This window comes from Spermophilus citellus (genome assembly GCF_964194105.1).
Source record: "Spermophilus citellus genome assembly, chromosome: 11".
NCBI lineage: Eukaryota > Metazoa > Chordata > Mammalia > Rodentia > Sciuridae > Spermophilus > Spermophilus citellus.
This window is the reverse complement of record NC_138192.1, coordinates 22,274,820-22,288,143: the sequence shown is the minus strand read 5'-3', so window position 1 is coordinate 22,288,143 and position 13,324 is coordinate 22,274,820. Positions and strand designations below refer to the sequence as shown.

Sequence of the window (13,324 nt, the reverse complement as noted above, 5' to 3'; positions counted from 1 at the left end):
ATGTTCCAGAGAAGTGTAAGTTAGTGGTATATGGAATAGAGTATACATTTCATCACATACATAGTAGTATTTTGGTTTCCGGACATTCCTCAACACTATGATAATACTACCATAAAAATGAGCAGCACATGAGTAATGTGGTTTCTCAGCGAATGTTCATCTCAGCAAGTCGAGTGTCCCTTTCCTTTTCTATGAAATCCTGGTCTGGAGTAGGAATTCTGGTGATAAATACTGGCAATGATAACTTCTCAGTAAGAAGAATTTAGGGTGTCTCTAACCAGCAGTCTAGAAAGGAGAGGTTTTGCTAGTGTTCCCAGTGACAAGAGGAAGAAAGAGGTGTACCTTTGCCTAATGCTGGAAGATGGAGTGGAACCACTTAGCTGCAGTCCAGTGTTTGTAAGCTTTTTACTCCCAAATACTAAGAAATAAAAGTATATGTCTATGAGTTTTTATTATTTTTCTTGAGGTATTTGTACAGTTTGGGGGATAAAGGCAGAATATTTTCCGTGAAGTATACCTTCTATTTAAAAAACAATTCTGTGCTGATATTTCTTGATTATTAAATATTGTGGTAAATGTTACAAGAAAATGTTATAATTTAGCTAGAATTTGGTAACAAAATGAAGACATTTTAATTTCTCTTAATGACTACTCTTTCTTGGGTGGTGTTTGGCTGACTTGACCCCTATGAGTTGGTATCATACATATAGGGTATTTGTATTAAAAAATTTCCAAGTGATTATTCTTGCTTTATGCATTGTTGAGTATTTCACAAATAATTCTCACAAAACCCCTTTATGTCTGACTAATGTTGCCATTAAATGGAATAGTGTATGTTTTCTACCAGAGGGAGTCTTGCCTTTGATTGTAACCTTTTTTTATTTTATTTTTTAACTCTCAAAAAGGGCAAACAGTTTTTCTTCCCTATTTTAAAGATAGGAGTTACTATTTTCATCATTATTTTTAAAACAAAGGACCAGTGTGCTGTTTCTAAATCTCAGTAGTTAATCAATATAGGCTTCTTTGAAAATCATTTTTGATACCTTGTAAGTCTAGATGGTAAAGGTAAATTAGTGAAAAGGAATAATGAGTTTTTTCTTTCCTTTTGGTAAATTTGTGGCATCTCATAATTTTTAGTTTTCTTGACAATACTGATGAATGATGGATTAGAAGATCACACTTGGTGACATCAGAGAGTTCTTCACTTCTGAGGCTTCTCTTGGTGCTTGTCTTTTCTGGCTAACATTCTTAGTCAAAATATTCCTATATATTGTCTTTCTTTGGTCGTTATTTTATTTTTGAACTTTTTTCATTTGCAAGAACTTATTGAAAATTGTTAATAAAAGGTTTTTAAAATTTGTGTTTAGGGTTTTATTTGGTTTTAGTAGTTTTAAGAGCTGTCATGTAACACAATGGCAAAAAATATAACATTTTTAAAAATTGTGAGTTTATGATGATGACTTCAGAAACTGAGGGGAGGAATCTACTTGAGAATGGATAATAATCAGTAATAAAGAAATGAGCAATGTAGTATGCAAGACATAAGTTTTACTTATAAATAGTACGACTTTTGATATACTGTGCCTAGTAAATCATAAGTATGCCTTCTTGATTTTTCTTTGGCACATTTTCCAAGCAAGAAGTATTGGTTTTGGTAATTTAGGCAAATGGAATCATAAATTTTTATATTTAATAAAATATATTTAATAATATATTTTATATTTAATAAAAAGTCCTGGAAGCTCCAAGAACAAATAAGGAGAATTTGCCTCTGAAAGGTATGATTGTCCCAAAGGGTGCCCCAAGAAAAGGACAAGTTTTAATTGATCACTTCAGCCATAAAGAATTACTGTGCTGACATAAAGCTAAACCATGTCAGAGTTTAAAAGAGACCACTAACCTTTTACCAAAAGAGCAATGATTTGATCATCTTAGACCATCAGATTTGTCCCAAATGAAGAAGAGAGTTAAAGAAACTGTTTGAATTTAAAGAGTAAGTTTGCAGGAAGAAGTTCCTGTGAATGAACTCTCCTAGTGAGAGAAAAAAAAATGTGCATACTATATCTGTGTCATTATTATTACTGGACTTTAAAAAATTCAGATAATGGCAGATGTATTACTAAAATCTGGAATGATGAGCTGCCCCCAAATCAAGGGAAAAATAAGGCAAAATGTTCTCATAATAAGGAACCCTATATTAAACGTGCAGTTTCTTTGTCACACTCTAGGATTGAGTTACACACAAATGTGAACTTTGTTTAAAGACGGCCTTGGCAAAGAAAACTCAACTGTACTTTAAAGCATAAGTGAAATGATCTTGGTTTTCTGTCATTAAATAACTGGGGCTTTGTACAAATTAAAAAAAAAAGTCCTAAATTTTTATATTTAATAATGATATACTTAGTGTATTTTCAAGGCTTAGTGTTATCTTTGAAGTATTTTAACTTTTTCCTGCTAGTATTTACATATGGAAATCATGTTAAAGGGAGAAATTGCTTTAATGAAAATTGAGTTTTGGGGCTGGAGTTGTGGCTCAGTGGAGAGCACTTGACTAGCATGTGTGAGGCACTGGGTTTGTTTCTCAGCACCACATATAAATAAATAATAAATGAAAAAAAATAGAAAAGAAAATTGAGGTTTTGTTTTTTTTTTTTAACTTTTTTCTCCTCTATCTTCTTATTTTTAGGTGCAGTTTTCTTGGTTATTTTTTGCAGGCGCTATCCCTGTGTTTTTTTCATTTTTTATTGCAACTCTTCTATGTCATTATAATAACTGGGATCCTGTAATGGTAGGAATCAGAAGAATTTTTGCCTTTATATGCAGAAAACATCGAATTCAGAGGTAGGTTTAGTTCCTATATAACTTTAAAAATAATGTTTGCTAAGTAAATTAAGAATCATATCATGCTGACCTGCCCTTTAGAGATTTTGCAAGGAATATTTGAAAGATTATGTTATTCGTGTGTTATGTCAAAAAAAAAATAAAATATTGGGCTGAGGTTGTGGCTTAGTGGCAGAGTACTTGCCTTGTTCATTTGAGGCACTGGGTTTGATCCTCAGCACCACATAAAAATAAATAAACAAAGATATTGTGTCCACGTATAACTAAGAAAATTTTTTAAAAAAATGCTTTAAAAAATAAAATATTTATTCAGATCCTTTAGGTGATAAGATAGTTTCTTCATTGCTATTTTTGGAAAAAAAAGTTCTGAATCACAGGTAAAACCAAAATGCTCATTGTTCTTCTGTGATGAATTTAAATATAGAAAACTTTTGTTGATTTGAACATAATTCATAATAGAATATGTTAGTGTTGCTTCAAATTTTTTCTTTCTTTTTTAAAAATATTTATTTCTGTTAGTTGTACACAATGCCTTTATTTATTTATTTTTATGTGGTGCTGAGAATCGAACCCAGGGCCTCGCACACACCAGGCGAGTGCTCTACCACTGAGCCATAACCTCAGCCCTCAAATTTTCTTTCTTTTTAAAGAGAGGACACTTTACATTTTGTTATAAAAACATGGGGTAAATTGTTGAAGAATCTTACCTTAGTCTTGCTTCTGCCACTGACTTGCATTCTGACTTCACAGTCTTAGTTGGTGGAATAGATAATTTTTAAGGTTTCTGTTCATCTCTGAAGCTTTCCTTAACTGTTGCTTTCTTTTATTAAGAGTTCCAGAAGACAGTGAACAGTGCGAGAGTCTCATTCCTATGCACGGTGTCTCTCAGGAGGATGGAGCTAGTTAGCTGTTGTTGTCTGTAGTCCAGGTTTGTATGTGAGTGAATATTGGTGTTGAATAGGTTCTTATTCTTGTAGTATACACAGAATTGATTTTCTGTAATTAGTGTTTGAGAGGCAATACAACATATAAAGGCAGTATATCCTCTGGAGTTGAATGCCTGGGTTATAATACCAGCTTTACCATGTTCCTGACTGTGTGACCCTGTGCAAAGTTCTTGGTCTCTTTGTGCCTCAGTTATTTTATTTGGAAGTGGTGTTACAATAGAATTACCTTCATAACATTTTCCCTAAATACTTGGTAAATTCTAAGTTTGTACAGTAGTGCCCAACTCAGATTAGTGATTACTAAATTTTAATTCTTATTTATATTTATGTTACAGGTTATTGTATTTAATGATATGCTTTAGAAAACCTATTTTATCTGATTATAAAAGTAAGAAAATATATAATACTTGAGTAAATATTCAGTCTTTTCTGTATGTATGTGTGTGTGTGTGTTTTTTAACTGGCACATTATGAATCCTGATGCTCTGTGCGTGCCTTTTCACTTTGCAATGTTTTAGAGACATCATTTTCAAAATTTTAAAAGATTTAAAAATTTTTAAGAAATATTATCTTATATTTTTTAGAGAGAAGAAAGAGTAGATTATATTTAGTGATTTGCAAATTAAACATTTTTTTGGCAGATTAAAAAAGTGTTTAGAATAAGAGAAGATGGTAAATTACTAGAATTCTGGAGATTCAGGTTCTTCTGAGATATCATTAGGCAATTTTTATTGAAATGTTTCCTGATTGCAACTGGGTTTTCCCTCCCAGTTTTCCTAGAACATGGTACAACTTCTGTCAATTTCTAGCATTCTCTTTGGCCCTAAAGCTTAAATTTCATTATCTTCAGGGTAAATTTGCATGTAATCTAAATCTAATCTTGGTTTTGTGTTTCTTTTTGGTGGGTTGTTTTTTAACCTAGTTTTTATTGCTGTGATGGTTATACATGTATATAATTTGAGTAAAAATTTTACAAGACTATAAAACAAAAGCCCTGTCTTGCCCTCCTGCTTTCATTCTTTTCCCACTCTGAGGAAATCACTTTAAACTTAGCTGATTCTTTTGGTATTTGCCTCTCTGCATCTCTACTTATCATTTTTATACTTCTGTTTGATTTTTCAGTTTTAGGCATCTTCATTTGACTTTTTCACTAAAGTGGATGCCAATCTCTGCTCCACATGCCTACATCCCAATCACATATCTTTCCTACCTTCCCATCATCTCTGTATAGTTGTTAAATAATTTCAGATAGATCTATATTCAATGTTTATATATATATATATATATATATATATATATATATATATATATATATATATATATATATTTTTTTACTAAATAAATGTTAATTATAACTGAGCCATGTAGGATTTCCAGAGTCCCTTTCTTACTACCCTTTAGAGAATAAACCGTGAGTCTTCTCTTGGGATAGAGAAGAGGTTTTAGACCAGCTCTAAACATTAGGGGCAGGGAACCTGAGTGCTTAACTGTTTTTTTTTTTTTTTTTTCTCTGACATTGTTCCAATATTCCTGTTTTTAGTTGCTTCTTCACCACTCCTTACAGAAATACCTGTTTGTATTTCTTCATTGCTAGCTAAGAGTGGCTGCTATTTTGTTGTCTCTCAGTTCTTTATTTTTCCAGGTGGGTTATTCCTTTAAAAAAAAAAATCTGTTGTTGTCTATTTAATGAGGTTTTGGGGAGGGAAAATGGGACTAAATATTACGTTTATTTGCCATCTTCAAATTAAAAATTGCCACCAGAAACACAATTGTTTTTAAAAGTTTGTTTTGGTTTTGGTTTTGGTTTTGGTTTTGGTTTTGGTACTGGGGATTCAACCCAGGGGTGCTTTACCCCTGAGCTACATCTCCAGCCATTTTTATTTTTCATTTTGAGATAGGGTCTCACTAAGTTGCTTAGGGCCTCACTAAATTGCTGAGTCTGGCCTTGAACTTGCACTCCTCCTGCTTCAGCCTCTCAGGTTGCTGGGATAACAGGCATGTACCATCATGTCCAGCTTCTTTAAAGCTTTTTAATGCCATAATTTATGCATTAGCCTTCTCTGCTATGTTGTATATTACTCCCATGCTCACATTCAAACCCATCTCCACCCAGGCAATATTTCAGTAGTTTTGGGAATGAGAGCTGGATAAAAGGGAGAGAGTAAAAAACTAAAGATAGAATGCATTCGAATTGAACAGTTTGGCAGGAGTCTGTCTCTATAGGGGTAATGGAATATACTAGCAATAAAACTGCTAATACACAATCTTTAGGTAATATTGGCTCTCAGTCTTTGACATTGCTATAGAACTTTTTTTTTTTTCCTTAGTTCTTAATTGGGTTTAAGTATTCAGTATATATCCATATGAAATGTATTTCAATGTTAAGATAATTATTATGCTTTAAAAATATAAACTATAGAACATGAAAACTGTGAAAATTAGTAATCTAATCACCTCTGCTTTTTTTTTGTTTTGCTTTATTTTTAGCTTGATGATGGAAAATTATGCAGCGAAGAGACAATCTCTGGCAAGTTTTTGTAGAAAAATGTTTCAGTGCCTAGTCTGAAAAATAACAGTTTCAGTTCTTTGAAACTCTAAAATATATTTTCCTTATGTCTGTTTTCTTCATTTTCATAATGAAGTACTTTACTATGTAGCTGTGTACATATCACTACAATTATAGGAAGTTCCAGTCCATAGTCCATCTAAAGGACCCACCTGCCTTACATATCTCAAGGAATTCAGTTGATGAAATCATTTGAACTAATCAAGAAATAAAATCCTAATGTTCTCAAGACTTGGTTTTCACATATTTGTTCCGTGCTAGACTATATTATGAAAACGTTTCCAAGAAATCACGTATGTATGTAGAGCAATGCTTTTGACAGATAAAATGCTAAATTAAGCTGCCTGTAATAGGTACAGATTGTAATTTTCAGTTTTGTAGAATATTGCAAATTAACTACACAGAAAAAAAATGTTTAATTTATGTAACAACCATGTTCATGCAAATTTGGTGGAACTTTAAAGAGAATAAATGTTTGAGAAAAGATCTGGTACACTTACACTACATATACTGTATTATTCTTTCATAGCATTAGGTGCCTTGTATTTTAAAAATGTGATAAACCATGAAAAAATTTTAAAGGAGAAGTATTGTAAAATGAAGAATTATGTATTTCTAAAGGCTGTATTGCTGTAAATTTCATCGATAAAGCTCTGTTTAATTTAGAGTTTTAAAGAAATATTCTCTTCAATTAAGAAATTTTCATAATGGAATGATTTAAATTGAAGTGATAAAAAGTATTATTAAAATAAAATGTTTATATATATTTGTGTATTACAGATGTATCAAGTGATTTCATATTTTTTCACATTATAAATGGGTCAAACTACTATAGAACTAAATAATTGTTTTCCTAATTTTTTTTGGGGGGGGGTACAAGGGAGTGAACCCTTGAGGTGTTTAACCACTGAGCCACATCCCCAGCCTCCTAAATTTTTAATGGTTAAAGTATCAATAAAGGAAGGCAAGATGGGATTGCACTTTAAAAAATTACATTTGAATTTTTTCTGTTCCAAGATAAAATTAAGATATTCCTAATAGCAAATCTTAAACTTAGGTGTTACATGTGCTTCTTGTATGTCTGCTCCTGGACTCTTATTTGCTATCAGTAAAGATATGTCCCAGGATTCGTAGATTTTTAAATTATGATTCATTCCCTTTTCAAGTTTTGTGAGAATAGTTTAAATTAGTTGTCTTCTGAATTTCTTAATGAATCTGATTTTTTAAAATTCCTTTTGCAGGATTCAGCTTCAGTTTATCCTATTCACATTCTTAAATTGCTTTGGTGTTATAATGAATCTAAAGTGAAGTTTTAGATTCTGTTTAGTCCTGAGAACTTTTATATTAATGTAAAAGATTGCTCTTGTATTAAATTTAAAAGCAGCTGTCTTCTCACTTGGTGCCTACAAATAATTCTTTAGGTAAAAATAATGTCGATTTTATTATACTTTTGACCTATTTAGCTTGATAGCTAGCATATTTACGAATGTCCATAAAAGAAACGTGGACTTCTAAGGAATTTTCTTTTAAAAATAACTTGCTGAAATAATTCAATTAGCAAAAACTAATTTTGGTTGAAATTTATTATTTAGATAATAATATAATTTATATATTATTTAGGTAGTATCTAGTTTTCTGTTTTTGGTGTTTGTTCACAAAGATTGAGCAATTTATAAAGTAAAATAGTAGAGACAGTGGAGAACATACTGAAAATTTAAAATATTCTCTAACTGGTAGGAAAAGAGGTTGAATTTAGTATTTTTTGCTATTCATTTTATCCATATAATGTGTTATTACTTGGAATGGAACTGGTTAGTGAGCCTTAGTTAACATGCTGAGTGGACAAATTTTCAGCAGGGTTTCTTCCACTAGGCTGCTTGTTTTTTATGGAAGACCTTCTTTAGAAGGAAGCACAATTATATTGGTTAGCTGACATATGAATTACTTCTGCGTTGTTACTCACCCACGTATTACCTTTTCTCTCAAGTTTTATCTATCTGGATGATTGTTGATTTTGAATACTGTAGCCATGGGAAGTAAGCAGTTGAGGACTTTCTTTTTTGCACCTTTGTATTTACCATTTCTCTTTTCAAGAAGTCAAATGCTGGAAGTCTGGTGCTATGGTGCATGCCTGGTAGTTTAGCTATTGCACAGACTGAAGCAGGAGGATCATTGGGGCCGAGGAGTTTGGGGCCATTCTGGGGAGCATAACTAGATCCTCTCTTAAAAAAAAAAAAAAAGGAAAAAAATCCTTTCTGTGGATTATTAGAAACTAGACAGTAATCACAGTGCCTTCTTTACATGCTCAAAAACATGGTTGGGAGAAGTCCCTTTCAAGAAACTGCTAATGACCTTCCTCTTTCAGAACAGTATTGACCCATGATCATATTTTTCAGAAATCTAAAGAGAATTCTGATACCTTGCTTTCAGTCTTCTATTTTTCTTCCCATACATAATTTAAGTTTCATTATTACATAATGTTTCAAATTATGACCTTGATTGAAGGAAGTAAATTTTTTCTTCAAAGACTTTCTATTAGATGAACATCAGCATCTTTCTATTAGATGAACATCAGCATCAGTAGAACAAAACTGAAGAATGAGGCAACTTTAAACGTATTTAGATGAATGTTTTTAAAGCTTAGAAAGGACATTAGGTGTGTGTAATGCACCTATATTTATTCCTTTAAATAAACTTTGATTTTTTAAATTGAGATGTTGGCTTCTGTCAGCCTGACTAAATTAATTCCTTACATTAAACTGATTTTTCCCCCTGGCAGCTGATTGCATTGTTTCTGTAGGTGAAGCTCTGTAAAAGTGAGCTCAGAAGGTTAAATGTGAATGTTCTCAAAGGTATACAGCTCGTTTCAAGAAGAATGTTAATGCCTGCTTTAAAATCAATCATGCAAAGCCAGTTTGGTGTTGCAAGGTATGACCCTTTGGGAAACCAGGTTTTCTTGTAAGGCACTAATCCTTAGTGTGCTGGTTGAAGAAATAAAATGTCTTTAAAGAAGGATAAAGGTGCAATCAATTAGAAAATACTATTTTCCCACAATCTATTAGCAAATGTTATTTCATTTTAAGCAATACTAGTTGTTATAATCCTGCTTCATTTCTCCCTATTCTCCTTTTGGAATATTATAAGGATATTTCAGGAATAATTTGCAAAAGTATGAGATGACTATTATCTGACATTTGCAGACTTATATCACTAACATATTGTCTGCTGTTTTTTTTAAATGGTGATATACCATTTATGAGAGATTCAGTTTACAGAATTTGAAATTAGACTTCTATTTTAATGTCTTTTATGTTCTTAGAATTCCATTTAGATAAACTGTGGTACTTTTTTTTTACATAGACTGGGAATTTTTAGACAATATCTGTCATTTTTTATAATATCAGCCTTATTTGCTTGGGTAATAATTAATAATACCATGTTCCATGGGTGTGCTATTTGTGTTTTGTGCACAGCAAATTTTCCTTTAGATCTCCAGAGCCTTTAATAAATAGAACAGAAAGGTTCATTATAAATTAGAAACAAATGACTTTTGAAAGTGTGCATTTTAATATGGAGCTTTTTCTGTTTTGCTATCAGGAGTAAAGATTGTCTAATGATTTGAGCATTTATTTTACTTTTAACTCATATTTGATTACTGCATTTTCATTCATTTTTGGGTACCTAAAACTTTGTGGTTTATATATCTTAAAACTACCATTTTAATGTCACTACATTTTGAAAATAATACTTTCCTATACTCAATATGTATTATTAACCCTTAGATGCCAAATAATGAAATTAGTGACCTATCTTTAGGGAAAAGTTACATATGAAAAGTTATTAATACTCTGGTTAGGCATATTTGCTGAAATATTAATGTGCATGGCAACATCTCCAGTGAGACCATTTTTAATTTATAATGACAAAAATGGGATTTTTATATTTGAGTTAGGGGTTTGGGGCAGGGAAGCACTTTGAAGACAACATTTTCTTCATGCATTTTTTAGAAAAGTAAAACTTCCAAACTGGAACTTTTAAACAAGTCATTTCATGAAATTTTTAGTTTTTAATTTAGTATGTGGTTTCTTTCTTAAGAGCTACTTTTATTAACTTTCATTAGATCCTTGTGTGCTAAGCATTCAGTATTTTTCTACTTGGTTTTCCTGTGCCTAGTTTTAATTATGGTAAGTAATAATAAAGTCAGTCATGTGAAAGTATCTATTAATTTCAGTGGATCCTTGCAAGGCAGGCAGAAAATTTCTGTTCCAAGAGTCTTATTTTTTACCCCAGGTGAAAATAATGCTTTAGATTTTTACTACCAGTATTTGCTTACTTGGAATAGCTCTTATATTAATTTTTCTTATGAAAAAAATCCAATGTCAATTAGTTATACCATGTAGGATCCAAAGCAAAACTGTAGTGAATGTTATGATTGTCTTAATTATTTGGGAATAAAGCATAACCCATTAAATTCTTTTGACCTTTGTAGTAGTGTTATGATATACAGGCACTCCTTGACTTATGATGGTGTTATTTCCAATAAGCCTGTCATAATTTGATACTAAGTTGAAAATGTATTTAATACGTCTAACCTGTTAAACTTCATAGCTTAGCAGCATGTTACATTGCAGATCATCAGTTTACCCTGCATCGCTGACTGGGAACTGTGGTTTTGCTGCTGCTGCCCAGGATCAAGATAGTTATACTGCAGATAGCTAGCCTGAGAAAATATCAGAATGCAAAATTGGAAATACTGAATGTGTATTGCTTTCCCACTGTCATAAAATCTTAAAGTTGTTAAGTCCAGTCACATTAAGTTGGGGACTGTCTTTATTTTAATAAGCATGTTCCAAATAAAACTTTAGGGAGACAGCAAACTCCCCAATTTAAGCTTGTATCAGCACATCACTTGGCAATCTTGTTAAACAGATTCCTAGGGTCACCCTAGAGTTGATGGTTTAGTTTTACTGAGGTTGTGCCTGGGAATTTGCATTGCTGACAAGTGTCCAGGTGATGCCTCATTCCCAAGGTCACATTCTTGTGAGTTGTTACTCTGCAGGAGAGTATTAGTTGGATTCCTTCTCTTCCCTATTAGCAAACTTATTTGGGGGAAATTATTTAAAGCAGTAGAACATTTCTTAGCTGTGAGATTCATGTTAATGTTACCTGCCTAGAATCGTGAAAAGTGAAAAAATGCTCAACCCAGCGTAGCTGGGTACTTGAAAAATGCTGACTACTTTGGTCAGTCTTCCCTTACTATCCTCTACTGTAAAGTGAGGAGCTAAAGTCAATATCTTACAAGGTTTCTCTCAGCTGTAACATTCTGTGATTCCAAACCTATGTGTGTTTAGTGCTTTATACAGAGTGGTAATAATAGAGACCATTGTTTTTTTTTCTTTTATTAGAACATCTAGACGATAAAAAGTTTTTAGTCTGATTTATAAGGCAGTATATTTAAGAAATATTTGAGTACAGTTTTATGGAAGCTGAGTGTATCAGATACATAGGCAAACTTAGAGTTATTGGCTTTATTAGACTCTTTGGTGTGTGGTATCCTAGTGACTTAATGTATGTTCACAATATGTGGTTTTCTTCACTGCTTGATTTTAGCATAAAATTAAGGGTCAGATCATCAGTTTACCCTGCATCGCTAACTGGGAACTGTGGTTTTGCTGCTGCTGCCCAGGATCAAGATAGTTATACTGCAGATCGCTAGCCTAAGAAAATATCAGAATGCAAAACTGGAAATACTGAATGTGAAGCAAATCCAAGCTAATGATTTAATATAGCATCATTTTCCAGTGTTTTATTTAAAAATCACCATTAAGGTATTCACTATTTTTAATTTATAATCTTAAAAATCATGGGTACTAAGACTACCAGGCTTAAATACTACTAGATTTTCTCATCTTTTAATTCTATTTCTTTACAAAATGAAAATAATCACCATCAGGCTCCTTTTGCCTTTCCCCAGATCTGCTCTACTGTAAATATGGTAAAGAGCGTACACAGTGGAAAGCATATGTAAGATTGAGGTCTGAAGACATGGAACTTCAGTATTTATATGCATCCAGAATGGTCTCCTTGAAGTACAGATAGCTGGGTGTTTGCAGAAAGAGTACCAGTGATTTGAATGGAAGGCTTTCCCCACACATTGGACCCTGCAATTACATTTGAAATATGTTTTTTTTAAATCTAAGAAAACAGAGTCTACAATGAATGTAGACAGACATTAAAAATGCTTTTTCTCTTTATTAGTATAATGTGAAATATCTAATAATGCCAAAAATTTAGAAATTCCAAAATTCAATGTAGGGCAAAAGTTTTAATCTGAGATGAGTCTTAAAATTAGTAATAGAAGTTAGATAACAGTACTTGTGTGGGACCTAGTGTGCATTTATTTGTAGTCATAAATCTTTTGAATACTTTCATGTAGGAAACATCTTGGATTTTTTAGTACATCTTTAATCCTCTTTGATGAATAAATTAAAGCTGAATTTGTCAAATATTAGCATACTGTGACTCATATAAGACAAGAGTGCATCATTCTGGTCAAGTTGCCACATAAATTTTACCTGATAGGTCTATATTGAGTAATCAATGGCTATATGTGAATACTCCCAGGAACAGTGATGGTTAGTACAGAATTCAAGTCAGCTCAATTACCAGACCCAAAAGGCCAGAGGTAATGAAAGAGTACTTTAGAAAGATGAAATGTTTATGATAAAACAGTGTTTGAGATATGTATTGCCTTGGTGTGAGTAATTTAATGCAGGTTTTTAGCCTCAATTTTGTGATAAAACAATTTTATTCCTCATCTACTTAATAAGATGAATATTTTCAGATTCTGGGGATTTAAAATTTAAATAATTTTTTAAAAATTGTAATTGCTACTTAATTTTACTAGTTAGCTTCTGATTTAGGGCCAAAACTGTCCTGGTTTAGGATGCAATTTGAAGTATTGCTTATT

At 32.0% G+C, this 13,324-nt stretch overlaps 1 protein-coding gene across 2 annotated transcripts in view; it reads left to right on the top strand.

The window, feature by feature from the left end:
* Window positions 1–7,131, top strand: part of SLC35F5 (solute carrier family 35 member F5) — a 36,183-nt gene extending 29,052 nt beyond the window's left edge. The window contains exons 14-16 of one of the 2 annotated variants that reach the window (XM_081262406.1): window positions 2,687–2,841; window positions 3,673–3,769; window positions 6,276–7,131. In XM_081262406.1, coding sequence (XP_081118532.1) covers window positions 2,687–2,841; window positions 3,673–3,748 — 231 coding nt within the window. In that variant the 3' untranslated portion in view covers window positions 3,749–3,769; window positions 6,276–7,131. The remainder of the gene's footprint in view (window positions 1–2,686; window positions 2,842–3,672; window positions 3,770–6,275) is intronic. The other variant, XM_081262407.1, reaches the window with a different exon arrangement.
* The last annotated feature ends 6,193 nt before the right edge of the window (window positions 7,132–13,324 follow it).